This window comes from Malus sylvestris, chromosome 16 (assembly GCF_916048215.2).
Source record: "Malus sylvestris chromosome 16, drMalSylv7.2, whole genome shotgun sequence".
In the NCBI taxonomy this organism is placed as follows: Eukaryota; Viridiplantae; Streptophyta; class Magnoliopsida; order Rosales; family Rosaceae; genus Malus; species Malus sylvestris.
In genome coordinates this window covers 5,291,442-5,317,154 of record NC_062275.1, presented here as the reverse complement: position 1 = coordinate 5,317,154, position 25,713 = coordinate 5,291,442, and the positions used below count along the sequence as shown (strand labels likewise).

At 39.8% G+C, this 25,713-nt stretch overlaps 3 protein-coding genes and 2 pseudogenes across 8 annotated transcripts in view; all 5 read left to right on the top strand.

The window, feature by feature from the left end:
* LOC126606707 (uncharacterized) overlaps positions 1-20,642 on the top strand; it is a 43,375-nt gene extending 22,733 nt beyond the window's left edge. Inside the window, exon 2 of the mRNA XM_050274096.1 lies at positions 19,132-20,642. Coding sequence (XP_050130053.1) covers positions 19,881-20,555 — 675 coding nt within the window. The 5' untranslated portion in view covers positions 19,132-19,880 and the 3' untranslated portion in view covers positions 20,556-20,642. The remainder of the gene's footprint in view (positions 1-19,131) is intronic.
* Positions 743-9,360, top strand: LOC126606693 (uncharacterized). Of its 3 annotated transcripts, none has more exons than XM_050274078.1 (4): positions 743-1,544; positions 4,500-5,099; positions 5,186-5,474; positions 9,040-9,360. In XM_050274078.1, the coding sequence occupies exons 1-4, from the start codon at positions 894-896 to the stop codon at positions 9,174-9,176; spliced, it is 1,677 nt and encodes a 558-aa protein (XP_050130035.1). In that variant the 5' UTR covers positions 743-893; the 3' UTR covers positions 9,177-9,360. The 3 variants fall into 3 exon arrangements, with proteins under 3 accessions (XP_050130035.1, XP_050130036.1, XP_050130037.1); XM_050274079.1 differs by having other exon boundaries at positions 744-1,544; positions 8,987-9,360; XM_050274080.1 differs by lacking the exon at positions 9,040-9,360 and adding an exon at positions 5,970-6,326 and having other exon boundaries at positions 750-1,544.
* On the top strand, positions 7,028-8,795 carry LOC126606702 (uncharacterized; annotated as a pseudogene).
* LOC126606704 (uncharacterized) lies at positions 14,922-23,180 on the top strand. 4 transcript variants are annotated; one of them, XM_050274093.1, is made up of 4 exons: positions 14,922-15,287; positions 21,370-22,400; positions 22,549-22,634; positions 22,809-23,180. In XM_050274093.1, the coding sequence occupies exon 2, from the start codon at positions 21,398-21,400 to the stop codon at positions 22,310-22,312; it is 915 nt and encodes a 304-aa protein (XP_050130050.1). In that variant the 5' UTR covers positions 14,922-15,287; positions 21,370-21,397; the 3' UTR covers positions 22,313-22,400; positions 22,549-22,634; positions 22,809-23,180. The 4 variants fall into 4 exon arrangements, 2 of the variants coding, with proteins under 2 accessions (XP_050130050.1, XP_050130049.1); XM_050274092.1 differs by having other exon boundaries at positions 14,923-15,287; positions 21,370-22,422; XR_007617299.1 differs by having other exon boundaries at positions 14,951-15,287; positions 22,201-22,422.
* Positions 23,181-24,292: 1,112 nt separating this feature from the next.
* On the top strand, positions 24,293-25,674 carry LOC126606711 (uncharacterized; annotated as a pseudogene).
* Positions 25,675-25,713: the final 39 nt, after the last annotated feature.

The following is a 25,713-nucleotide window of genomic DNA, read 5'->3' as shown; positions in this document are numbered from 1 at the left end:
TTTTTTGGTCAAATATCATAAATATTTTGTTGGTAGAAAAGGAGTGGGGTTCGAAAATATTTTACCGACTGACTGCAATGCGAAGAATTGTCCAAAATAATCTGGTCGGTCCACGAATATGAACTTCTAGATGATACGACAAACGCCCTCGTACGCGTTGCCATTCCAAGACAAAACCAGTCTCTATTGAAGCCATCAATAGTCATGAGCCCTAACCCTAATTCCGATACATAGGACGTGAGCCCAACTTCTTCGACTCGTCAATGAATTGCAGCCACCGGGAAATTTCGTGGGCCATCACCAAAGTCCCTTATCGTCATTTCCTTCTCATCTTTCTTCTTGCGTAATCCAAGTGCTTGACTATAGTAATCTTCCAATTAAGTGTCTATTTGTTTTAAGAAGGTGAAAATACCGTTTTCTAACTCTATGCAATTGAGTTCGAATTTTTTATGCTTAAATTTTATAAATTTTAATTAGTAGAGTGATAAGTTTTTTATATTTGATTGCAGAAATGCTTAATGTTCATTATGTTGTCATCATATCATCGTTGCATGATTGTTATATCATCGTTCAATCATCACGTGTTATAAATATGTAATCTTTATTAAACTCATGAAACAGGTTATTCCTACTAATTATCATAAACACTTCAATTTAACTTTAACGCATTGTTTTATCGCGTTTACCATAAAAACTCTTCTAGCATAAGTGCTTCCTGCGTTGTCCATCCCAAACGAGTAATATAAACCATCTAGAAAAGCAGTTTAATACCAACAAGCAAAACCCAACACAGCCACCCTTTTCCCAAACCCCAATTTGACTAAAAATTTCACATACTATACTCATAGTCAATTTTCATCCGCATCCACAATCTCATTTTTTGACCATCAATCATGGAGTTCTTCAACACCGCCAGGGCGGTCAAGCTGCGAAGCCACCTCGACAAGTACCTCGTCGCCGACGACAACATGGAGTCCGTCCGCCAGAGCCGGAACGGCACCTCCCGAAAGGCCCGGTGGACGGTCGAGCTTGTTGAAAACAAACGCCACGCCATCCGTCTCAGGAGCTGCCACGGCCTCTACCTCACCGCCACCGACCTCCCCTTCCTCCTCGGCATGACCGGTAAGAAAGTCCTCCAGGCGGAGGCCGACAAGCTCGTCGACTGGAAGTTCGAGTGGGAGCCCATACGGGACGGGTTCCAGGTCAAGCTGCGGACGTGGTGCGGCAAGTACTTGCGCGCCAACGGTGGGCCGCCGCCGTGGCGAAACTCCCTCACTCACGACGACCCCACCACGTCAACCACCCAGAACTGGATTTTGTGGGACGTTCTGGAGGCGGAGGTTCCGGCGTCAGAGTCGTTGACTGACTTCTTGCTGTCGCAGCAGTCGAGTTTTTCGTCGTTTTCCGACGAGCCTAACGGGTCGGAGCACGGGTCGCCCCTTTCGGTGTTTTCGACCAGGTCGCCTAGAATTATGTCTCCTAAGCCGTCGTTGAAAAACCTGGTTATGACTACGAAGCCGTCGTCGAAAAACCTGGCTAAGCAGGTATGTTTAGTTTTTGCTTAATTAATTTTAGTTAATTAGTCTTATTAATCGTGATTAAATTTTAATCAAGCATCTTTGTTTGATCATGACATACCATGTTGATCGTCTCTGATTAACCATTGTCACATTTCCATTTTTTCCTTTTCACACTCATGTTTTCTTTTTGGTTTTTAATTAATTTTCAATCAAACAACTATAAAATAAAAATTAATAAATGCGTGATAAAAATAAATAAAATTGTGTAAATCACTTATGTGGATGCAAATTTCTTCCTCCTCGATCTTGGACGATTTTGCACCTACAAAACAATTAACACCTTAGGTTAAGGCCAAGAGCCTCACGCGCCCACGATGAATGGGGGGCTTTGGCCGAAGAACCTCCGATGCCAAAGTTAGAATTTAGAGAGAAATAGTGTTTAGAGAATTTTGGGATTTTTGCCAAAGTGTTGGAATTAGCTTTTTGGTGAGAATGGGAGTATATTTATAGGGATAGGAGGTGGCTAGGGTTTTTAGGTTTAATTTAGGTTTAATTAGCCAATTTATTATGATAAATTTGCTAATTAAACATAAAGGGAATAAATGGATGGTTATAGAATCAATTAGCTAGCTTAATTGGGGTTGTAAAGTGGGAAAAGATAGGGAAGGTAGAAAGCTTAAGGGGATGGCCGGCCATATGATGTTTTAGGGTTGAATTGGTTGTATTTTGTGGTTATTTGGATATAATGGATGGTTTAATTGAGAATTAATGGGTTAATTAGGCAATAACCCATTAATTAGCCAATTAACATAATTAAAAAGGAATGTGTTTGGGAATTACCTTGTAGAAAGGATTTGATGAGATGGACTTTGAATTGTTGCCTATTTTGGGCACTTCTGTCTTGGTTGAAAGAGGGTTGCCCGCTGCTTGCGCGTAGGAACCTCGTTGTACTGCAAGGGTATTTTTTTCTTTTTTGTCCAAAAAACCCACGTGTCGCCTTGTGAATATTTTTGGCTCCACAACTTCTCTTAATTAATCGTCAGATAAATTGTTGGTTCATCCTAAAAATGCTTAGTGGTTGAATCAAATTATGTGGTCATGCATTTAGGCAATGGAATGTTATAATGTTTGGTGATTGGACATGCATGTAGAGTGTACACTCCTAATTCCTAATTGAGTGAGGAATCTTGCATTTTTGGGCAAAAAGACATTGACTCATTTGATGCATGTATTGCGCAACTTTTATTTGTCTATTTAAAATTTTCCACAAGAAATTGTTAGGAATCAAATCATAAAGTACCTTTAAGATATGAAATAAACTTACATGTTACAAAGTTTGTACTTTTAAGATACTTTTAAATATTAAACACAGAGTATATGTTTAGATAATGTGTGTATTCACTAGTGACACAAACCAGCACCATAATAAAACATCTCGAGAAAATAAGACGGACCTATCATCAATTAGCACGTGATTTAGCCATAATTAGCAATGTTTGATTGCAACTGGCGTGTAAACATATATTTAAGTAGCTACTAAACACAATACCATTTCCGTATATCTATTGAAGTTGATGGAATTTAGTTCCCTAATTGCAATATAATCTCAAAAATGCACATACTATGTCACCAACCCTTCCCCACTACAACTTAATGCGCACTACTTTATTAGTACACATCACATTTGGTCAAGTTTTCACTCCTTTCCTCTCGATCCCTCATCGTGCCATATTCTATTGTACACGTGTCATGAAATAGACAATACACTTTTGTAGTGGAAGTGGACAATTCTATCCTCACCTACAAAAATATATTAAGAGGGGTATGATATCCACACACCCCTTTTTATTTCTCACACACCCTTCTAATTTTCGGTCGTCGGATCGGATGAAATGAAGAAGATCAACGGACATAAATTAACAAGGGGTGTGTGAGAAGTAAAAAGGGGTGTGTGGATGGCACACCCCTATTAAGAAAAGACTTGGTAGATTTTACTTGTCACGGATTCGATATTTTTAGGTTGGCTTACATGTGTGATATTTTTTGGGCTAGTTAGGCGTGCTACCATAAATTAAAAAAAAAGTGAAAATTTTCAATGGTATCTTAACTACTCTCATTTTATCATTAAACCTATCACTTGAAAGATTTAGTCAACTCAAGTCTATGTGAATGACTTCATGACACTGCAAATCTAATAAATTTTCATATAAATTAACTTTTTTTTTTTGGGAAATAAAAATTTACTAGTTTGCGTTGTCACGAAGTTATTCACATAGAATGGACCTAACTAAATCAGCATTCTTATTAATTTAACCAAAAGGGAAGATGGTAATTTCAAGAACATATTTGCCAATTTGGATCTTCTTCAGACCTTAGTATCTAGATTTGACTAAAAAATTCGGACTCTTGGTCAGTGTGAAAAAAAGATTGGAGCTCTGAGTTTGTGTGAGGTGGATCAGTAAAATGAGTTAGTAGAACTGTCGAATTCCATCTGAATGATCTGAATTGCCTGATTCTTAGACTCCGAACAATGAAATCCAAAGAAGATCTCTATCGCATACTCCTCCCTAGGAACTCCCATCCCCATATTGTCCATGTTTTGAATGTGACTCTAGGTTTGTTTTATTTGGTGACCCTATGTGTAATTTGCTTCTGATGCATCCTATATCAATCATAATTAAGAATAAGAAAAAGAACTCGGGCCAGGCCCATGAAGGGAAGTCGGCCGCTCAGAGGCTCTCCACGCGGAACCCATAAAGAGATTAGGCCACGTGAGCGACACGTGTACACAATCGCGTGGCCAATCACGCGGTAGGTGACGGGAGCCACTGGCGTTTGTCGTTACTTGACCAGTACAAGTTCAAATTCATCGCATCTTCAAAGCGTACACTCCACATTTGCTTGTCCGAATTAGATTTTCAGAAACCGAAAAATCCGTTAGATCTTCCGATTTTTTAATCCGATACCATTTTTCCGCAGATGAATACCAACAAGTTCCGAATCGGAATGGACTTCTTCCGCAACGCCAAGGCGGTGCGTCTCCGCAGCCACCTCGAGAAGTACCTCCTGGCCGAGGAGGACGAGGAATCCGTCACCCAGGAGAGAAATGGGTCATCCAAGAGAGCCCGGTGGACCGTCGAGTTCGTGTCCGACTCCGACCACATCATCCGGCTCAAGAGCTGCTTCGGCAAGTACCTCACCGCCTCCAACCAGCCCTTCCTCCTCGGGATGACTGGCCAGAAAGTGCTGCAGACTCTGCCGCAGCGGCTCGACTCCTCGGTCGAGTGGGAGCCCGTCAAGGATTGCAAGCAGGTCCGGCTCAAGACCCGGTACGGCAACTTCCTCCGAGCCAATGGGGGACTGCCGCCGTGGCGGAACTCGGTGACTCACGACATTCCTCACAGAACCGCAACGCAAGATTGGGTTCTGTGGGATATCGATGTTGTCGAGATTCGTACCAACTCTCCGGCTGCGTGGCCCACCGGACCGCCGCCGCTTCCCCATTCTGATTCTCTGGATTTCGATTCCAGCTCCCCATCAGCCGCTTCCGTCAAATCCAGCCATTTTTCAAGACAAGGGGTTTGTTTCTGAATTGGGTTTTCTTAAAGTTGGATTTTTTTTTCTTCGATTTAATCTAATTTAATTTGATGAATTATAAATTGCAGTCGAGTGATTCTTATGTGGAGTCGCCGCCGAAGGAGGGGAGGACTATATATTACCAGATAGCTGAAGATAACGGCGATGTGGGTGATGAAGCAGTGCAGGGCTACTCTATGACTTTTAAAGGAATTGGGGTTGATGAGTTGACTCGTAAGCTCGAGGAGGAAACCGGGATTGAGGGGATCATCGTTTGTGCTCGAAGCCCTTTGAATCACCAGCTCTATCCACTTCGATTGCAGCTTCCCCCGAACAATGTGACCATGCAGGTTGTCCTGGTGTTGCCGAATTCAAAAGGTGAGGCTTTTGTTAACTTCGATTAATCACTGCTACCATTACTTCATGTTCAATGTACCAATTGTGACCAATTCTGCGAGTTCCGATGCCGTTTTGCTGAAAAATTTTGTGAACTAAAAGTGGCAACCAGATAGCATTGGCTTCTCTATATAAAGATGTGCTGTTTTAGTCTTATAAGGAGCGAAAATGTCGATTTGTAGAATGGAAAAATAGAGTGTCTGTCAAATGCATTACAGTATATGGCTCCGAATTGGAAATCTCATAACCATTTCCAATTAGAGTATTTAGAAATCGCGGTTTTTCTTGTAGCGAGATTGAAGTTAAAAGACAAGATTCAATGCTCGCGTCAATTTGTTTCGGTTTTTCTTGTTAACTGAGTTGTAATAAGTGACATAATCTGTTTATACATCTCCAATTCCCGATTGAGAGACTTGGATTGATCTTGTCTTCTGCTGTTGCGTACGCCTTACCATGTTTTCCCCTTTGGTGTATCAGCTGGGAAAGATCTTGCAAAACAGGGTTTGTTATAGGAGGCATCGTCATCAAACGGAAATCAAAGTTTTGGTCCGGCTGCAAATATACACTCTCATCATCTTCTGTACATATTTTGATTTAGGAGACTTCTGTGTATGGTATACCAAGGATTCGAATCACCGGATAACGCCAAGTCCTGCCTTCGGTTGATGTCGCAACAGCTTAAGTACATGATGTGCAGAGAGTTGAAGGACTTGTGTTCTTGTCCTTTTTTTTTTACTTGGGACTTACTTAAATCTGTAAAAATTATGCTTTTTGTATGAGCATTTTCAGATGAACCGGTGGCTTTGTTCCTCCTGTTAATTTATCTTTTATCCACTTTTATTTCTTTCATATGCATTATATATATATATATATTTTTTTAAATAGTAGAAATAAATTAAAATCTTCTAATTCCAATAAATCTTTCGAAATTTTTTTTCTTCAATAAATCTACTTAATATTTTCTAAACAAAAAACTAATATGCTCTCACAAATTCATTTGCACACCCTAACTCAACGTAATAAATATATGAACGTATATATCTACAAGGGATATATGAAACCTAATTAAAAAGGACAAAAACATAAAATATTTACAAGTAAGACACAATAATATGTGATTAACCTTGATTACAAAAAAACATACAATAAAAAACAGAAGAAATAATTAGGAAAAATATAAAAAAAATTTTATGAATATTAGTGATGTGTAAATCCTAATGAGGTTTGGATTCTTTTGAGATGATCCATTATTCATATAATTCTTAATCGGATGATAAGTCATTCATAATTTCTTGTGCTGACAACTCAATATGTAATTCGACTGGCTATTTAATTGAAATAATATTAGGAAATTTTATTCAGACCTATTTATCCTTATTCTATACTCAACTTATCATTTTTAATCTTAATATTGGGGAGATTTTATTTGCACCCCTCTTTCTTGCTAATCTATACTAATTAATAAAACACTCATTGTCAACCAAAATCTTATGAAATTACCAGTTTAACCCTATAATTAAAACAGAACATTAATAAGAAATATATGGCAAAAATATAGTTTCACATATCAAATTTTACTGTTTTTTTCAAAATCACATCTACATGTAATTCTAATATATCTCTAATTAAAAATAAATAAATAAAATTTCCTAACCCACATTCTCTATCACTCACTTCCTCTCTCTCCTTCTATTTCAAATCCACCCCTAAACTTGAGCCGCTGCCATAGCCCCAACCCCAATCCTAAATTGCGCTCCGCCTGCGGCCTTCTCCACTCTTCGACCCTAACCCTAAGTTGTGCTCCGTCAGCGGCCTTCTCTGCCGACGTGCATCCCCAAGCTTATCGGTGAACCAAGGTCAGGGATCTAGTCGATTTCGTCTTCTTAATAGCTTTTTTTTTATTTTTTTTCCTCTGAAAATGTTGATTGAACTAGGAATGTCTGTTTTCTGTGGCAATTTTTGAGGATTTATACTTCTTATGATTTATTCGTTTATCACTCTTTATTTTATTTTAATTTCATTCAATTTTTGCAAAAGGGGAAGCAGTGAAGAGAATAGTTAAACAAAAAAATTAATTAATTTATTGATGATGATGATGATGAGAAGTTTGGTATTCTTTCTCAAGAAAACAAATAAATTTTAATAAAATTATTTAATTTAATTTGAATGCCATGTACAAATTTTCACAAGGTGCTTGAAAAGCTTGTTGCCCACGGAGATGTCGGGGGAAGCGAGATCGTTTCTTGTGGCGCATTGTTGGGAGATGGACTCGTCAGGTGCAGTCTATCGAGTAAAACTCCAAGGAGGAGTCCCTCTTGATCTACTTGAACCTGTGTAGAAGTTCTTCGAGAAGGAGCCGCGTCCTTATCTTCACTCTCAGTGTACATTCAGATTCAGACGCTGCCAAACCCCCCCCCCACTTTTATCGGATACAACCATGGATACCACTTCTGAAACATTCCCTGCCCCTAAAACACCTAAGCCGCTCGGGTCTGTTGTCTGTGCGTCCGGACACATCTACCATATTGCAGATCCCTTGTCCGGAACTCCAGAATGCAACTCAAAGATTCCGAACCTATCCTTTGCGCGTTATAAACCTGGTCAGGAAACTTGGGAGACACTGCCTCATTTTCCGTATTACATAGAGTGCCGCTTTATGTTTATATGTGGTTATGCTGTTTGTCGCGGCTGGATTTTGTTTTCCCTGCGTCACATGAATGGGTCAAATTACAAATCTATGCTTTTCATATCAAGACACAAGAATGGCATTGAGTTACATCAGGTCACACTGGCTTCGTTGGGAGGGCCGTGGTTGTAGACCAGACTATCTATGGCTTGTTGTTAACTTGTGATAAAGTGCTAGCGTTCTCATTTGGGATCAGTTATGGTGAAGAGGGTTGCAATATTGCATGTAGACTAAGCACACCCATACCATTGCAAGTCCTGGATAGTGCTCTTAAGCCATCTTGATTCAGTGAGTTGACAGGGCAATTGTTTCATCTGGGAGACAAGGATTTTTGTCTTGCCCAGACTAGAGACGACGAGTACTCTTTTGTTCATCAAGATATTTGTATCACCACTTTTCAGATCGTTGCCGGAGAAGGAGGATGTCCCATGATCAAGACCGTGCATTCAACTGTTTATACTGTGGACACCAATGAGTTGGGTCCTTTTGGTATTTACTGCAGCTTCACGGCCTAAGTTTCCTTCAAGTCTCCCATTTTTATCATCTATAATGGTAACTTGTACATCGCGGTTGTCATTACTAGAAACACACATAATCTCAAGAAGTCATTGACCTCACCTGAACTGGTTTGAATAGGTGTAGGCAGACCAAAATTATGACGCCCATCGAAGAAATTTTAATGATGGGACTGGACTCCTTGTGCCTCTTTGGCACACAAATATTTCGTAGGTTTCTGTTTCTCTTCGTTTTTTTACCTTTTTCTTTCAATATAATTTTAATATTTGTAGTTGCTTACGATTCTGTGCAGAAACTTACCGAGGGTTATTTGTATTCTCTTTTTGGCAAATTACGTTCACGAAGAGCTTGAAGAAATGACGAACTATGTCATTGGGGGCGATCAGCTCCGATTAATCAATGTCCAAAGGAAACTTGGGATTGTTAGCTGTTCTGAATTCAAGAAGGAGCTAATGCATTTTAGGAACATGCTTCGCAACTAATGAGCACTCGGAACACTTACTGGCCGGAGCGGGATGCTTTTCTGAATTACTTTAATCATTGCAACGACAATATTTCGTAAGAGTTGCTTATGAATTATCTCCATTTCAATTTTTTTTACTTGGGACTTACTTAAATCTGTAAAAATTATGTTTTTGTATGAGCATTTTTGCATTTTCAGATGAACTGGTGGCTTTGTTCGTCCTGTTAATTTATCTTTTATCCACTTTTATTTCTTTCATATACATTTTATATATATATATATATATATATATTTTTTTTTTTTAAATATTATAAATAAATTAAAATCTTCTAATTCCAATAAATCTTTCCAAAAAAAAATTTCCAATAAATCTACTTAATATTTTCTAAACAAAAAACTAATATGCTCTCACAAATTCATTTGGACACCCTAACTCAACATAATAAATATATGAATGTATACATCTACAAGTGAGATATGAAACCTAATTAAAAAGGACAAAAACATAATATATCTACAAGTAAGGCACAATAATATGTGATTAACCCTGATTACAAAAAAAAAATACAAAAAAAAAAACAGAAGAAATAATTAAAGATATAATTAGGAAAAAAATATAATTTTTTTTTTATGAATATTAGTGATGTGTAAATCCTAATGAGGTTTGGATTCTAGATGATCCATTATTCATATAATTCTTAATGGGATGATAAGTCATTCATAATTCGTTGTGCTGGCTACTCAATATGTACTTTGACTGGCTATTTAATTGAAATAATGTTAAGATATTTTATTCAAACCTATTTATCCTTTTTTTTTTTTTTTTTTTGAAGAACAGACCTATTTATCTTTATTCTACACCTAATTTATCATTTATTCGCACCCATTTTCCTTGTTAATCTATACTAATTAATAAAACACTTATTGTCAACCAAAATTTTATGAAATTACCAGTTTAACTCTCTAATTAAAACAGAACATGAATAATAAATATAGGGCTGAAATGTAATTTCACACACCAAATTTTACTGTTTTTTTTCAAAATAACACCTACATATAATCCTAACATATATCTAATTAAAAATAAATAAATAAAATTTCTCACCCCACATTCTCTATCACTCTCTTCTCTCTCCTTCTATTTCAAATCCAGCACTAAACTCGAGCCGCTGCCGCTGCCGCAGCCCCAACCCTAATCTTAAATTGAGCTCCGCCAGCGGCCTTCTCCACTCTTTGACCCTAACCCTAAATTGTGCTCCGTTAGCGGCCTTCTCAGCCGACGTGCATCCCCAAGCTTATCGGTGAACCAAGGTCGGGGATCTAGTCGATTTCGTCTTCTTAATAGCTTTTTTTATTTTTTCCTCTGTGAAAATGTTGATTGAACTAGGAATGTCTGTTTTCTGTGGCAATTTAATTTCATTCAAAGTTTGCAAAGGGAAAGCAGAGAAGAGAATAGTTATACAAAAAAAAAAAAAAATTATTTATTGACGATGATGATGATGATAATCCACCTCTTCAGGGATCCATTGAAGGTTTCCGTCCACTCCAAGCTTCATCAGGTGTCATGTTTTTAACAAAAAAAGTAGGGCACCTATTCAAAACATGAATGGACCACAAAACTGTTTCAGGCCAAAAACTTTTAGGAACTCATCCCTTTACTAGCAAGCTTCTGACCATGTTGAGAATGGTTCGGTTTTTTCTCTCTGATTCACTGTTTTGCTGGGGTGTATATGAGGTAGTGAGTTGCTTTTGAATCCCTTGCTCATCACAATAAACTTCAAACTCTTTTGAGCAATATTCACCACCACGATCGGTTCGTAAGGTTTTGATCCTTCTTCCACTTTCGGTCTCAACTAGTGCATTGAAACTTTTAAATGCATTAAAAACCTCTGATTTTTCTTGCAAAAAAATACACCCAAGCCTTTCTACTGAAGTCATCAATAAAAGAGATAAAATAGTTCTTTTTACCATTCGATAGTGGACTGATTGTACCACATATGTCTGAATGCACTAGCTCCAATAGGTTTTGAGCTATCCACGCCTTTCCTTTTGGAAATTGATCACGATGTTGTTTGCTAACAACACATTCTTCACAGACTTCATATGAAGGTGTGATCATAGGAAGGCCAGTCACCATTTACTTATGATGCAGTGTCATCAAGCCATTGAAATTCAAATGGCCATATCGAAGGTGCCACAGCCACAATGAGTTGTCTTCCTTGGCCATCAAACAAGTTTGGACAATTTTGATCTTCAGCGGAAACAATCTGTTTTGGCTCATTTGAACAACAGCAATGACACCCCTTACTGGATCATATATCTCACATGCATCTTTCTGAAGAGTTATTATATAACCATTTTCTTGTAATTGTCCAACACTCAACAAAATTGTTTTCAAACTAGGCACATAAAACACATTCGAAATTGTTTCAACAAAATCATTCTTAGTCCTAATTTGAATATCACCATTTCCCATCACATTAACACTTGACCAATCCCCAAAGCTCATGGTAGTTTGAAAGTTTTCATCCAAAAATGAGAAAGATGACTTACAGCCACTCATATGATTGCTGCAACCTGTGTCAACATACCATACTTCAGAATCAATCTTCTTCTTGACGTGGAAAGCCATCAACAGTGTCTCATCATCATTTTTTTCAGCAAAGTTGGACTTATCTCTTATCTCTTTGTCTTTCAGTAGATTCGTGTAGCATTCATTGTGATAATGCCCAAGATTTCCACACCTATAACATTGGATGTTGGACTTGTCAACTTGTCATTTGCCTCTATTCTGAGAGTGATCATCATGTCTCTTGGAACTTTGGTGTTGTCTGTCTCCATCTCGGTTGCCTTGACCACCTTGACCTCTTCCTCTACCTCTACCTCGGCCTCTTCCTCTTGAGCTTGAGGATTCAGAAAAGGTAGAAGCTTTCAGAGCATGTTCTTCTAAGTTGACATGTTATGTGGTCCCACGGTTCAGCTGCTGCTCATGGACCAACAATAAGCTTTGAAGCTCATCAATCGACATCTCCGCAGTGTCATTTGACTATTCAATAGAGCAAACGATGTAGTTGAACTTTGGAGCCATAGATCTTAAGATATTCTCTACAATGGAGCCATCATCAAGCTTATCACCATGGATTTGCATTTTGTTTGCAATCCCCATGGTCCTTGCAAAATACTCGGTGACAGACTCTCCATTCTTTATTTGGAGAGTCTTAAAGTTTCGTCTTAGGGCCTGAAGCTGTGCATGCTTCACTCTTGCTGACCCTTGGTACTTTCTCTTCATGAAGTCCCAAATGTGCTTGGAAGTATCCTTCTGGAGAATAGTCTCCAAAATAGCACGATCAATTGATTGGAATAGGTAATTCTTTACCTTCAAATCCTTCAATTTCAGTTCTTCAAGCTTCCGTTGCTGCGCAACCGTAATCGTACTTTCTTCGGGTACAGTATGTCCCGTTTCCACAAGATCCCAGTACTTTTTAGACCTTAGGAAATTCTCCATCAACATGCTCCAATGATTGTAGTGACCGTCGAAGCGAGGAATGGCTGGTTGAATGAAATTCTCTGCTGGCTTGTCAGACGCCATGGATGCTTGCTACTGCAAGGATGAAAAGCTGCTGCTTCTATGAGAGATTCTCGACACAGGCCCAGTGGGGGCTTTGGTACCAAATGTTGGTTAAACTTTTGAAATTGTAAACTTAAGCTTACTGCTAAAGAGATGGCTAAGAAGCTCTGAATTTCATTAATTAACTTGAATGAGAAAATTACAACTTAAATAAGAAAACAAGTCTACTGCTGCAAGAAACATAACGTCCACTTTGTAGATTTTGTGGAACTACATACCACGACTCCAGCATGAAAAATTAAACCTAACCATGACTCCTACAACTTATGGATTCTCCTGTAGACTAGGTAAACAGGTCTCCTAACTACATGCAACCACTTTATTGAAAAATAAATAATCTAAAGATAAATCTTAACAGAATTGGGAAAGGAATGATTTAGAAAGAGAACATGACTGCACCCACCTTCTCTTTCTCTCCCTGTAATCGCGCACCCAAACCCCCATGGAAAATTAAACAGTAAGTAATTGAATGGCAAATCCAACAGTGAGATAAGGAATTGATTAACGAATCCCCAAATTTAGGGTGAACAACCTGTTAGAACCAACCCTTTGGGCCTAACACTTCTCCCCCAGTACGGGCCCTTTTGTGAATAATCACCCTGCCTTGTTTTCAAGCCCATTTCCCAGGCTCTTGGAACGACACAGCTCGACTGGCGTTTCCCCAATTAGCTAGGGTTTCTTTCCAATTTGGACTTGATATAAATATGTATAGGGGTGGATTTTTTTGCCAAATTGCCGTGCCATACCAATTTTGTGTCAAATTTTTTGTACCAATCGGTAATGGTACGGTATTGTACCGTACAGAAATTTCATGGTACGGTATTGGTAATGGATACCATTACCACGGTATTACCGTACCATACCGAAAATACAATATAATATATAACTTAGAAATTATATAATAGATAATTATATAACACATATTTATAATATTCCAATAATTTGAAAATAAAAACCTACTTATATTAGTATTGTTGTTGGCGACTTTGATCTCTTGAAATTGTGGAAATTAAACACAAAAGAGTTCATAATTCTTTCACAAATAGCCAAAATATCTTTGTAACCCCCACTTCTACTTTTGCTAGTGAAAATGCATTTAACCTAGGGAGGAGGGTTGTGGACCCTTTAGGGTATCATTGACTCCTAAAATAATGGAGGCACTAGTGCGTACTAGTGGTTGGCTTAGGGCAGATAAATTAAACTTCTACAAGGAACCAACGGAAGATATGCTTCAATTTTACAAGGAAATGGAAGAAGAGAAAACAAGAAAGATATGCTTTAATTTTTTTAGTAAATTTGTTATTAAATGATTTTCAACTTTAATTATTCTTGCTACTAATTAATATGTTTTCTTTGTTTGTAATGTAGGCTTGACACAAACTCAATCTTCTACAAGTTCAATGCCTCTTCCAAAAGTTTCGACATTTTAAGCTTGAATAATTGATCAATGAATTCTCCTTTTTGAAGTTTACTTCCAATTTTCATTTGGTTTGAAACTTTAATTTATATTTGGATTGTTAACTTTTATTTGTTTTGATTCGTAACTTCTATTTGGATTGAAGCTTAATTTTCATGATGAATCTTGATGCATCATTTGAATTATTATGTGTGTGAATTGTGAATGATGAATAATAGATGAATTTAATCTATAATGTATGAGATAAAGGTACAAAAAAAAAGTTTTGCCCTCGAATTGGGTTAAAAAAACAAAAACAGATTTTGTCCCAAAATAAAATGGCAATTACCATTGCCATACCATGCTAACCGAACTTTTAGCAATATCGCACTTCGGTATACCGAAAGTTTGGTACGGTAATGGTAATAGATTTTACCAAACCGAAAGTTTGGTATGGTAATTGGTACAATGAGTTTGATACGGTAACCGTACCGAACCCACCCCTAAATATGTATTTATCTGGCCTCCGTGGAGAAGAGGTCAGAGATGAATGAAAGCAGTTTTCTTCCCTTATTTTTCTCCCTTTTCTCTCTTTAAATTTCAGGAAAATTAATGAAAAGAACTTGAAAACTTTGAGTTTTAATGACAAGGACAAAATAAAGGGTAAAATGAATAGTATCAGGATTGATTTTTTAGTATAAAAATATGGTTTTTCGTTAAAATAAACAGTACCGGTGCTTTTCGTTAGAACTCTCTTAAATTTCTGCACTGTTACATTTATTTAATATTTCAGCTCTTACTACCGATTGGGCGTACCACAACCCTACCTCCCCAGTATTTCGATTTAGACCCGCTCCTCCCATCTCTCAATCTCCGGAACAATCCTCAAATTTAGGGTGATTCGTGCACCCACCCCATGTCTCTACACCCCTAGCCCCTCACTCGAATCGCCCATCCACCGTCTGTGCAAACCCTAGACCCACCCTCTATCACCCTTCTGATTGAGACCGACGTATAGCCGACCCATCTCCTTCGAGGCTCCGACTGCAAAGGACCTCTCCCCCGAGGCTTGGACCATCGACCACGCTCAATCGCCCATTCTCCAGGTGGGCTGCTCAACCTACTCTTAAATTTTGATAATCTGTTGTGTGTTGGACATTTTTTTTGTGAAATTTGGTCGCTTTGGATTAATAATTGTGCGTGTTTATTGATGAATTTTAGATGTAGTTTTGGTTTTTCGGTTACTTTCAGGGTCGGCCCTGAACATATAGATAATACTAGAAGTAAAAATATGGTTTTAACTTTTAACATGGTGAGATTATTTTTTTTCTTATTTGATAATTCATGTCACGTCATTTTGTGATTAAAGATCGTGTGAAAAGCTTATGGGGTTTTATTTTAAAGTTTCAAATCTCAAGGAGATATGTGAGAACACAATGAAGTTGAAACAAAATAAATTTCCAAGGGTGCAATAACTCTTAAGATTAAATTTATCAATTGAAAAACTGTTTTGATGTCACATCAACAGTTTTAGGATGAAAATCTACCGCCGAGAATTTTTGTACGATTTTTTTAAAATTATTATGAGTTGCATCCAACATCCACTTACTAATTATAACTTAGGCAATACGATGTTTTAAAATAACGAATTCAGAACTAGAATGCACACAATTCTTATCAATTGGTCTAACCTGATGTACCAAACACTCCCTTATTTATCTTGGAAAGTCATTCATGATTCGTTCTGTTGGCAAAGCAATATATACTTCGACCGGCTATTTAATTGAAATAATATTGCGAAATTTTATTCAGACTTATTTATCCTTACTCTACACCCAACTTATCATTTTTAATCTTAATATTGGGGAGATTTTATTTGCACCCCTCTTCCTTGCTACCCACGTTATTGCCTCTCTCTTCACTCTCCCTCTCTCTAGGTGACATTGAGATTTTATTTCCATCCCTAAACTCGAGCCGCTGCCGCAACCCCAACCCTGATCCTAAATTGCGCTCGGCCCGCGGCCGTCGCTGCCGCCGTGCATCCCCACCCCAAACCTATCGTTGTGAACCCTAACCCTGACCCTAAATTGTGCTCCGTCAGCGGCCTTCTCTGCCGACGTGCATCCCCAAGCTTATCGGTGGACCAAGGTCAAGGATCTAGTCGATTTTGTCTTCTTAATAGCTTTTTTTTTTTTCCCTCTGTGAAAGTGTATTTGTTGATTGAACTAGGAATGTCTGTTTTCTGTGGCACTTTTTGAGGAAATATATTACTTATGATTTATTCGTTTATCACTGTTTATTTTATTTTAATTTCATTCAAAGTTTGCAAAAGGAAAGCAGGGAATAGTTATACAATAACAACAACAACAACAAAGCCTTTTCCCACTAAGTGGGGTCGGCTATATGAATCCTAGAACGCCATTGCGCTCGGTTTTGTGTCATGTCCTCCGTTAGATCCAAGTACTCTAAGTCTTTTCTTAAAGTCTCTTCCAAAGTTTTCCTAGGTCTTCCTCTACCCATTCGGCCCTGAACATCTGTCCAGTAGTGACATCTTCGAACCGGAGCATCAGTAGGCCTTCTTTGCACATGTCCAAATCACCGGAACCGATTTTCCCTCATCTTTCCTTCAATTTCGGCTACTCCTACTTTACCTCGGATATCCTCATTCCCAATCTTATCCTTTCTCGTGTGCCCACACATCCCACGAAGCATCCTCATCTCCGCCACACCTATTTTTTGTACGTGTTGATGCTTCACCGCCCAACATTCTGTGCCATACAACATCGCTGACCTAATTGCCGTCCTATAAAATTTTCCCTTGAGCTTCAGTGACCTATGACGGTCACACAACACGCCGGATGCACTCTTACACTTCATCCATCCAGCTTGTATTCTATGGTTGAGATCTCCATCTAATTCTCCGTTCTCTTGCACGATAGATCTTAGGTAGCGAAAACGGTCGCTTTTTGTGATCTTCGCTAGATTGCTCCGGTCATTAGTATGGATAAGTATATAAATGGATAGAGATAGGAAAGCGAACACAAGATGTACGTGGTTCACCCAGATTGGCTACGTCCACGGAATAGATGAGTTCTCATTAATTGTGAAGGGTTTACACAAGTACATAGGTTCAAGCTCTCCTTTAGTGAGTACAAGTGAATGATTTAGTACAAATGACATTAGGAAATATTGTGGGAGAATGATCTCGTAATCACGAAACTTCTAAGTATCGGAGTGTGGTATCGTATTGACGTGCCTTATCTGTCTCATAGGTAAATGGGGCATCTTCTCTGGAAGTACTCTTCCTCAATCCAGGGGTGGTATCTTTAACTGGTGGAGATGCACAAGGTAATGTATCAATTTCACTTGAAGCTTACTTGTAGTTTCAGGCTTGGTCAAGCGCGATACAAACCATGTAGTAGGAGTCCCCCAAGTCGCCGAGCTAGGGGATATGCTGAAAGAGGTGACAGACAAGGTAAGCAATCATAGCTCCGGCTGATTGTTCACAGTCTCCCTATCTTGCAGGCAGCATGAAGGATAAAGAGAAGAAAATGAGAAGAGATGATATGGGATACTTTTGCTTTTGAAGAAGTAACTTTCCACAGGCTTATTCTTGAACTGAGCTGGAGGGTTTTCTGGTTTCCTCCAGAGTATAAGGCCGACTGAAGAATTTGAGGGTCAAAACAAGTCCATCAAATCTAGAGTACGTTCGACCCTGCTGATATGGGATACTTTTGCTTTGACAGAGTAATGGATGTATCGGCACGTGTGCTGTTACGCTTGTCTCTACATGCTTCCTTGTATCCTTCTCCCTTGCCCTATCTGTTCCTCAGGCAGATGCGGTATCTTCCCTGGAAGCATAAGATGTTGAAGATGAGTACTCGAGAGCAATGTCAGGTAAGTAATCAGGTAAGGGGTTCCAGGCAGTCAGTTCCTGGCTGGAAGCTTGATTCCAAGTACTGACTGATTGCTCTCTTTCTCCTTGTCTTGCAGGTAAGAACAAGGTCAAAGGAAAAGACAGGGAAAAAGCATGATATGGGATACTCTTGCTTTTAACCCTGATGATATGAGATATTCTTGCTCTAGTATAGCTTGTTTGCAGAGGTATTATCGGGGGGAAAGAAAGCTGAATATTTCGAAAGGCTTCGTTGGGAGTGCCCTCTCAGATATGAGGAAGGGTTGAGCATTTTTGCAGATCTGCCTGTCCGTTGGGGATGGAGGTCGACATATATAGGAGTCTCCTTAACAACAAGTAGTAATGTTATTCCTTTACCCTACTTGGTCATAGCACAGTAGTGGGAGCTGTCAGCTTCACATGTTTTAACGCTGTCAGAGCACTTTGAAAAAGTGGTTTGTGGTATCTGGAAAGCTGATGTTGCGTGTGAAGATTACAGATAGCTTTATCCAAGGAGATCCGGCTCTTGAAGTTGGGAAAGTGTTGCCTCTTCGGTTTTCGAACAAACAATCCTATCGGGGATCTGGCTCTCGAGATTCGGAGAACGATGCCTCTTCGATTTTTGAGAAAGCAATCATGCTGGGGGTCTGGATCTCGAGATTCGGAGAGCGGTGTCTCTTCGATTTTTGAGAAAGTAATCATGTTGGGAGTCTGGCTCTCGAGATTCGGAGGGCGGTGCCTCTTCGATTTTGGAGCAAGCAATCTTGTTGGCAGTGTTTTCTCGAATGTGAGTAAAGGTTGGGCATGTTTGCTAGTCTACCTTGCCACGAAGCACAGAGGTTGACACACATGGACTTTCCAATTATCCAGCAATGGTACTGTTCCTTTACCCTCTTCGATTTTTGAGAAAGTAGTCATGTTGGGAGTCTGGCTCTCGAGATTAGGAAGACGGTGCCTCTTCGATTTTGGAGCAAGCAATCTTGTTGGGAGTGTTTTCTCGAATGTGATTAAAGGTTGGGCATGTTTGCTAGTCTACCTTGCCATGAAGCACAGAGGTTGACACACAGGGACTTTCCAATTATCCAGCAGTGGTACTGTTCCTTTACCCTTGTGGGTAATAATATGGTAGCTAGACCTTCAAAATTTATGTGTCTAAACTTTGTTAGTGTTGTTTCTTTGCTATTCTTTTACCCTTCTTGGTCAGAGCAATGTAGTGGGAGCTGCAAACTTCACGTGTTCAACTTTGGCAGATAACTTTGGCAAAGTTATCTGTGGTACCCATGAGCTACTGTTGCATGTGGGAAGTGGGTGATTGAACAGTAAGACTCATGTGCTTTCTACTTCACCAGAAGTCTTCGACCGAATGCCCATAATTTCCGCAAAGCTGAGTGTGCGTGTGACAGGTGCTGACAAGGCTGGAAAAGTAGGTGCCTCTTCGATTTCTGAGATCGGCCCTCGTGGTCTCTGAGCAGCCCAGCTTTTGAGAAAGCAAGCGCCTCTTCGATTTCTGAGATCGGCCTTTGTGGTCTTTGCGCAACCCAGCTTTTGAGAAAGCAAATGCCTCTTCGATTTCTGAGATCGACCCTCGTGGTATCTGAGCAGCCTTGCTTTTGAGAAAGCAAACGCCTCTTCGATTTCTGAGTAGGCGCCTCTTCGATTTCTGAAGCTCCGTCGAGTGCAGATTTTTTATAGGGGCTGGCATTAAGTTCCAAAGCACACTTGAATCTCCACCAGTAGAAGCTCCATTCTTGCACTTCTAAGATCTTGATTTGTCCGACCTCTTCTCTCTTCAACACCTTTGAAAATGTCTGGCCCCTCCGACCGTCGTTTTGACTTGAACCTTGTTGAAGAGGCAGCCCCGCCTTCTCCTGACAACATATGGCGTCCATCCTTCGTCTCCCCTACTGGTCCTCTTACCGTTGGGGATTCCGTGATGAAGAATGATATGACCGCTGCGGTGGTGGCCAGGAACCTTCTCACTCCCAAAGATAACAGACTACTTTCCAAACGGTCTGATGAGTTAGCTGTTAAGGATTCTCTGGCTCTCAGTGTTCAGTGTGCAGGTTCTGTGTCTAATATGGCCCAACGCCTATTTGCTCGAACCCGCCAAGTTGAATCATTGGCGGCTGAAGTGATGAGTCTCAAACAGGAGATTAGAGGGCTCAAGCATGAGAATAAACAGTTGCACCGGCTCGCACATGACTATGCTACAAACATGAAGAGGAAGCTTGACCAGATGAAGGAATCTGATGGTCAGGTTTTACTTGATCATCAGAGATTTGTGGGTTTATTCCAAAGGCATTTATTGCCTTCGTCTTCTGGGGCTGTACCGCGTAATGAAGCTCCAAATGATCAACCTCTGATGCCTCCTCCTTCTAGGGTTCTGTCCAGTACTGAGGCTCCGAATGATCCCCCTCCGGTGCCTTCTCTTTCTGGGGCTCTACCGACTACTGAGACTTCTCCTAAGCAACCTTTGTGAAGGCTCCCTTTTGTTTGTTTATTTTGACTTATGTATATGTACATATTTGTAGCTTATCGGGGATATCAATAAATAAGCTTTCCTTCATTTCAACGTATTGTGTTAAAAACACCAAAGCCTTCTTCGCTAAGTTCTTTGAATTTTCTTTTGTTGAGGCTTTGTGAGTGGAGCATGTAGGTAGAGGTAGTGTTCCCTTAATTTCCTGAGTAAGGAAAACTTCTCGGTTGGAGACTTGGAAAATCCAAGTCACTGAGTGGGATCGGCTATATGAATCTTAGAACGCCATTGTGCTCGGTCCTGTGTCATGTCCTTCGTTAGATCCAAGTACTCTAAGTCTTTTCTTAGAGTCTCTTCCAAAGTTTTCCTAGGTCTTCCTCTACCCCTTCGACCCTGAACCTCTGTCCCATAGTCGCATCTTCTAATCGGAGCGTCAGTAGGCCTTCTTTGCACATGTCCAAACCATCGTAACCGATTTTCTCTCATCTTTCCTTCAATTTCGGCTACTCCTACTTTACCCCGGATATCCTCATTCCTAATCTTATCCTTTCTCGTGTGCCCACACATCCAACGAAGCATCCTCATCTCCGCTACACCCATTTTGTGTACGTGTTGATGCTTCACCGCCCAACATTCTGTGCCATACAGCATCGCCGGCCTTATTGCCGTCCTATAAAATTTTCCCTTGAGCTTCAGTGGCATACGGCGGTCACACAACACGATGATGAGATGTTTGGTATTCTTTCTCAAGAAAACAAATAAATTTAAAAAAAAATTATTTAATTTAATTTGAATGCCATGTACAAATTTTCACAAGGTGCTTGAAAAGCTTGTTGCCCACGGAGATGTCGGGGGAAACGAGATCTGTGTTTCTTGTGGCGCATTGTTGGGAGATGGACTTGTCAGGTGCAGTCTATCGAGTAAAACTCCAAGGAGGAGTCCCTCTTGATCTAGAACCTGTGTACCAGTTCTTCGAGAAGGAGCCGCTTCCTTATCTTCACTCTCAGTGTGCAAGGATTTTCAGCAATTCCAACTCCAAGTTATATCGAATGGTACATTCAGATTCAGACGCTGCCAAACCCCCCACTTTTATTGGATATAACTGTGCCATGGATACCACATCTGAAACATTCCCTGCCCCTAAAACACCTAAGCCGCTCGGGTCTGTTGTCTCTGCGTATGGACACATCTACCATATTGCAGATCCCTTGTCCGGAACTCCAGAATGCAGCTCAAACATTCCGAACCCATCCTTTGAGCGTTATAAACCTGGTCAGGAAACTTGGGAGACACTGCCTCATTTTCCGTATTACATAGAGTGCCGCTATATGTATATATGTGGTTATGCTGTTTGTCACGGCTGGATTTTGTTTTCCCTGCGTCACATGAATGGGGTCAAATCACAAATCTATGCTTTTCATATCAAGACACAAGAATGGCATCGAGTTACATCTGGTCACACTGGCTTTGTCGGGAGGGCCGTGGTTGTAGACCAGACTATCTATGGCTTGTCGTTATCTTGTGATAAAGTGCTAGTGTTCTCATTTGGGATCAGTTATGGTGAAGAGGGTCGCAATATTGCCTGTTCACTAAGCACACCCATACCGTTGCAAGTCCTGGATAGTGCTCTTAAGCCATCTCGATTCAGTGAGTTGACAGGGCAGTTGGTTCATCTGGGAGACAAGGATTTTTGTCTTGTCCAGACTAGAGACAACGAGTACTCTTGTGTTCATCAAGATATTTGTATCACCACTATTTAGATCATTGCCGGAGAAGAAGGATGTCCCATGATCAAGACCGTGCGTTCAACTGTTTATACTGTGGACACCAATGAGTTGGGTCATTTTGGTATTTACTGCAGCTTCACGCCGTAAATTTCCTTCAAGTCTCTCGTTTTTCTCATCTATGATGGTAACTTGTACGTCGCGGTTGTCTTATATTATTTATCATTTCATTTAACCTCTTCCATATGGTTTCTGCTGTTTATCTCGCTTAGGGAGTTGAAGGATGTCGAACCTGAAGAAGGGGAGATTGTTGCCGTGCAAGAACCAGCCAAATCAAAAGGATGAAAGCTAGGACGAGGTAATTTAGTTAGTTAGCATCCTCACGTCGCTCCTAATTGAATTACTTGGAAAAACTATTTGACAGATTCGCATCTATTGATAATTTTGAATTTGTTGATTGCAGTTGGATATGTAGTGGGCTTGATGCCTGTAAGTATAACTAACAAACACTTTGTATCTTGATTTTGTTTAGTGCCTGTGTGTATCGCACCAAATGGACATTCCAGCAAACACACAAGTCACAAGAGCTAACCTGTGCCCACTTTTACAAGCTTCCATCATCATTAGCGTCAAAGTCTCTGAGCTAAGTTTCCAGCCTTAAAGGCTGTATCTGGTGGCAGATTTTCAAGTTCTAAGACAAGGCCGAGTAAGAAAGGAATGCACTATAGAACATTTTGTAATATGTGGTGCATTTTAAGCCCTCATATCAACAATCACTAAGACCTACTCCAATTCTTAGAGTAAAACTCAAAATTTAGGTTATAAACTTACCTCAACTTGCTCCAACCCTTGGGCCAAATATGACTTAAAACCCAAAACTTATTTTTGGGGCAAATTTAGCCAAGACTTCCTACTGGGTTAGTGGGGCAAACCCACTAAATACGTCTATTTTTTTTAGTTTTATATTTATTAATTCATTGAATCCAACAACTAAGATTTAATTTGATCAAATCCAATGGCAAAATAAAAATAAAAATAAAATAAAATCTAATGGACCAAATTTAAATCCAACAATTAAAGTAATTAAAAAAGTTTATTTTATGTGTTTCATATTCTTTCATAGTGTTTCATGACTTTCTTGGTGCTGGTTTAGTGATTTTTCAATATTTATCGGAATCTAAATATTTTTAAGTTAAAATGTTCATAAAATTAAATTAGAATAGTCGACATAATTTTTTTTTTCTTAAAAAAAAGTTACTTTAAGAAAAAAAATTATCCTAAATTCATTTTTAATAATCTCGGGCTAAAAGTTTAGCCCATGGGTCGGATGAGATAAATTGTTTCGGGGTTAAAACCTAAAGGGTTAGAGATGGTCTAAGGAGGTGGGGTGGGCTAAGCCTCACGAGTTACAATGGGCTAACAATAATGTGGTTTAAATTCACGTTTGGCGGTAATCAAACATAAGACCGTAGTATTAAGTGGCTACTATTTTCACTTTTGAGTAGCAAAGATGGAATTAGACTAATGTCATTACTGAACTGTTTTTTGACACACTAAAAAATCTAGTTTCTAATTACAAGAATTAGATTAAAGTCACTACAGAGCTGTTTTCTAATACAATAAAAAATCTCTTTTCTAACTACAATCATCGAATGCCCCAGTGCCCCCCGATGCAGGTCGACCGCCAAAATTTCAGCTTCACAAGAAAAACAATAACAATACTCACAATATCCCATATTTAAAGAAGAAAGGACGGCGGATTAATCATTTGTTTCAAACAGGTTCAGAACCTCAAAACGACGTCGTCTGACATATCGATCATATTCTCCGCTCTTGTATATGCGACACCTGTGCAAAGATTTCCGACATCAACGACCAACAAGAATCTGTGCAACTGTAATTACAAATATATTTCCTTTAAAAACTAAAAAATAAAAAGAATCTTAAAAATCAAAGTCTACGAAGATACTCAAAGTCTGCTTGGCTCCCACCTCACTGCACGTTGCCAGAGATTTTAGTTATTTAAATCCCCGCTGTGTCCTTCTCTCCAAATTCCAATCCCCCCACCACCACTCCATTCACGAAACGCGCACCAACCACCTTTGCTTTCTGCTTCATAAGCACTTTTCCACGACCGGCTTTTCTCCCCGACTGCCATAGAGATATCGAATCAGGGCCGTAGATAATTTCGATCAGAGGAATCACATGGGTGTGGATTTCTACAGCGTGCTGAGGGTGAACCGGAACGCGACGCAGCAGGACCTGAAGAAGGCGTACAAGAGGCTGGCGATGAGGTGGCACCCCGACAAGAACCCAGTCGACAACGAGGAAGCGGAGGCCAAGTTCAAGCAGGTGTGCCAGGCGTACGATGTTCTCAGCGACCCCCAGCGGCGCCAGATCTACGACATCTACGGCGAGGAGGGGCTCAATTGCGGCGACCCGGAAGACATTTTTGCCGAGTTTTTCGGCGGATCTGGCGGCGTCGGGGACAGGGCGTTCAAGAAGAGCAGTGTGAATGGTGAAGGGCGTAATGGTAATCTGAAGAGTAAGAAGGTTGCGGCGATTGAGAAATTAAATCAGAAATTAAATGGAAACATTTAGAAAAGGAATCGATTTTGGATTAGAATTCTGAACTTGATATAGTCCAAACGATATGTTCTTAATTTGTCCGAATTGAGAGGACGTGAGTTATGCCAGTTGAACAAGGCAGTTCATCCGTCGTGTCATTTGCGTTTGATCCCCTTGTCGTCGTAAGTTATAGATTAGAGTAGTTTCAACTGTTGAATACCGAAACACAATTTGTTTCCCAAAAGTTTTAGACTAGTTGTTCAAATAATATTCAAACAACTACTTTGTTGCAGTAAGCCAAAGACTATTGAGGAAACCCTAAAGATAGACATCAAGCCTGGCTGGAAGAAGGGTACAAAGATCACATTCCCAGAGAAAGGCAACCAAGAACCCGGCACCTCTCCGGCTGATCTCATTTTCGTCGTTGACGAGAAGCCCCACCCTCTTTTCAAGCGTGACGGGAATGATCTTATGGTCACTCAGAAACTGTCTCTGCTCGAGGCTCTCACCGGAGCGTTCGTCAATCTGACAACGTTGGACGGAAGGGTTCTCGTGATCCCGCTGAAGAACATTATTATCAAACCTGGCCATGAGGAGGTGGTTCCTAATGAGGGAATGCCAATCTCTAAAGATCCGACCAAGAAAGGAAACCTAAGGGTCAAGTTCGACGTCGTCTTTCCGGCGAAGCTTAGCGCAGAGCAGAAGGATGATCTCAGGAGAGTGCTGGGTGGGGGTGATACCTAAGGTAATGAGAATTTATATGCCTAGGATAAAAACCAAATCCATTAACTCTAATTATCATTTAAACATTTAATCTTTCCACGGTGCAATTGTGCAATTGTGTGTGTGTGTGTATGTATATATATATA

Bases quoted from the DNA above. Each gene is read 5' to 3' on its own strand.
- LOC126606693 (XM_050274078.1), top strand. From the start codon at position 894: ATGGAGTTCTTCAACACCGCCAGGGCGGTCAAGCTGCGAAGCCACCTC. The intron at 1,545-4,499 runs GTATGTTTAGTT...ATTTTTCCGCAG, and splicing joins CGAAAAACCTGGCTAAGCAG to ATGAATACCAACAAGTTCCG. The intron at 5,100-5,185 runs GTTTGTTTCTGA...TATAAATTGCAG, and splicing joins GCCATTTTTCAAGACAAGGG to TCGAGTGATTCTTATGTGGA.
- LOC126606704 (XM_050274093.1), top strand. From the start codon at position 21,398: ATGTCGGGGGAAACGAGATCTGTGTTTCTTGTGGCGCATTGTTGGGAG.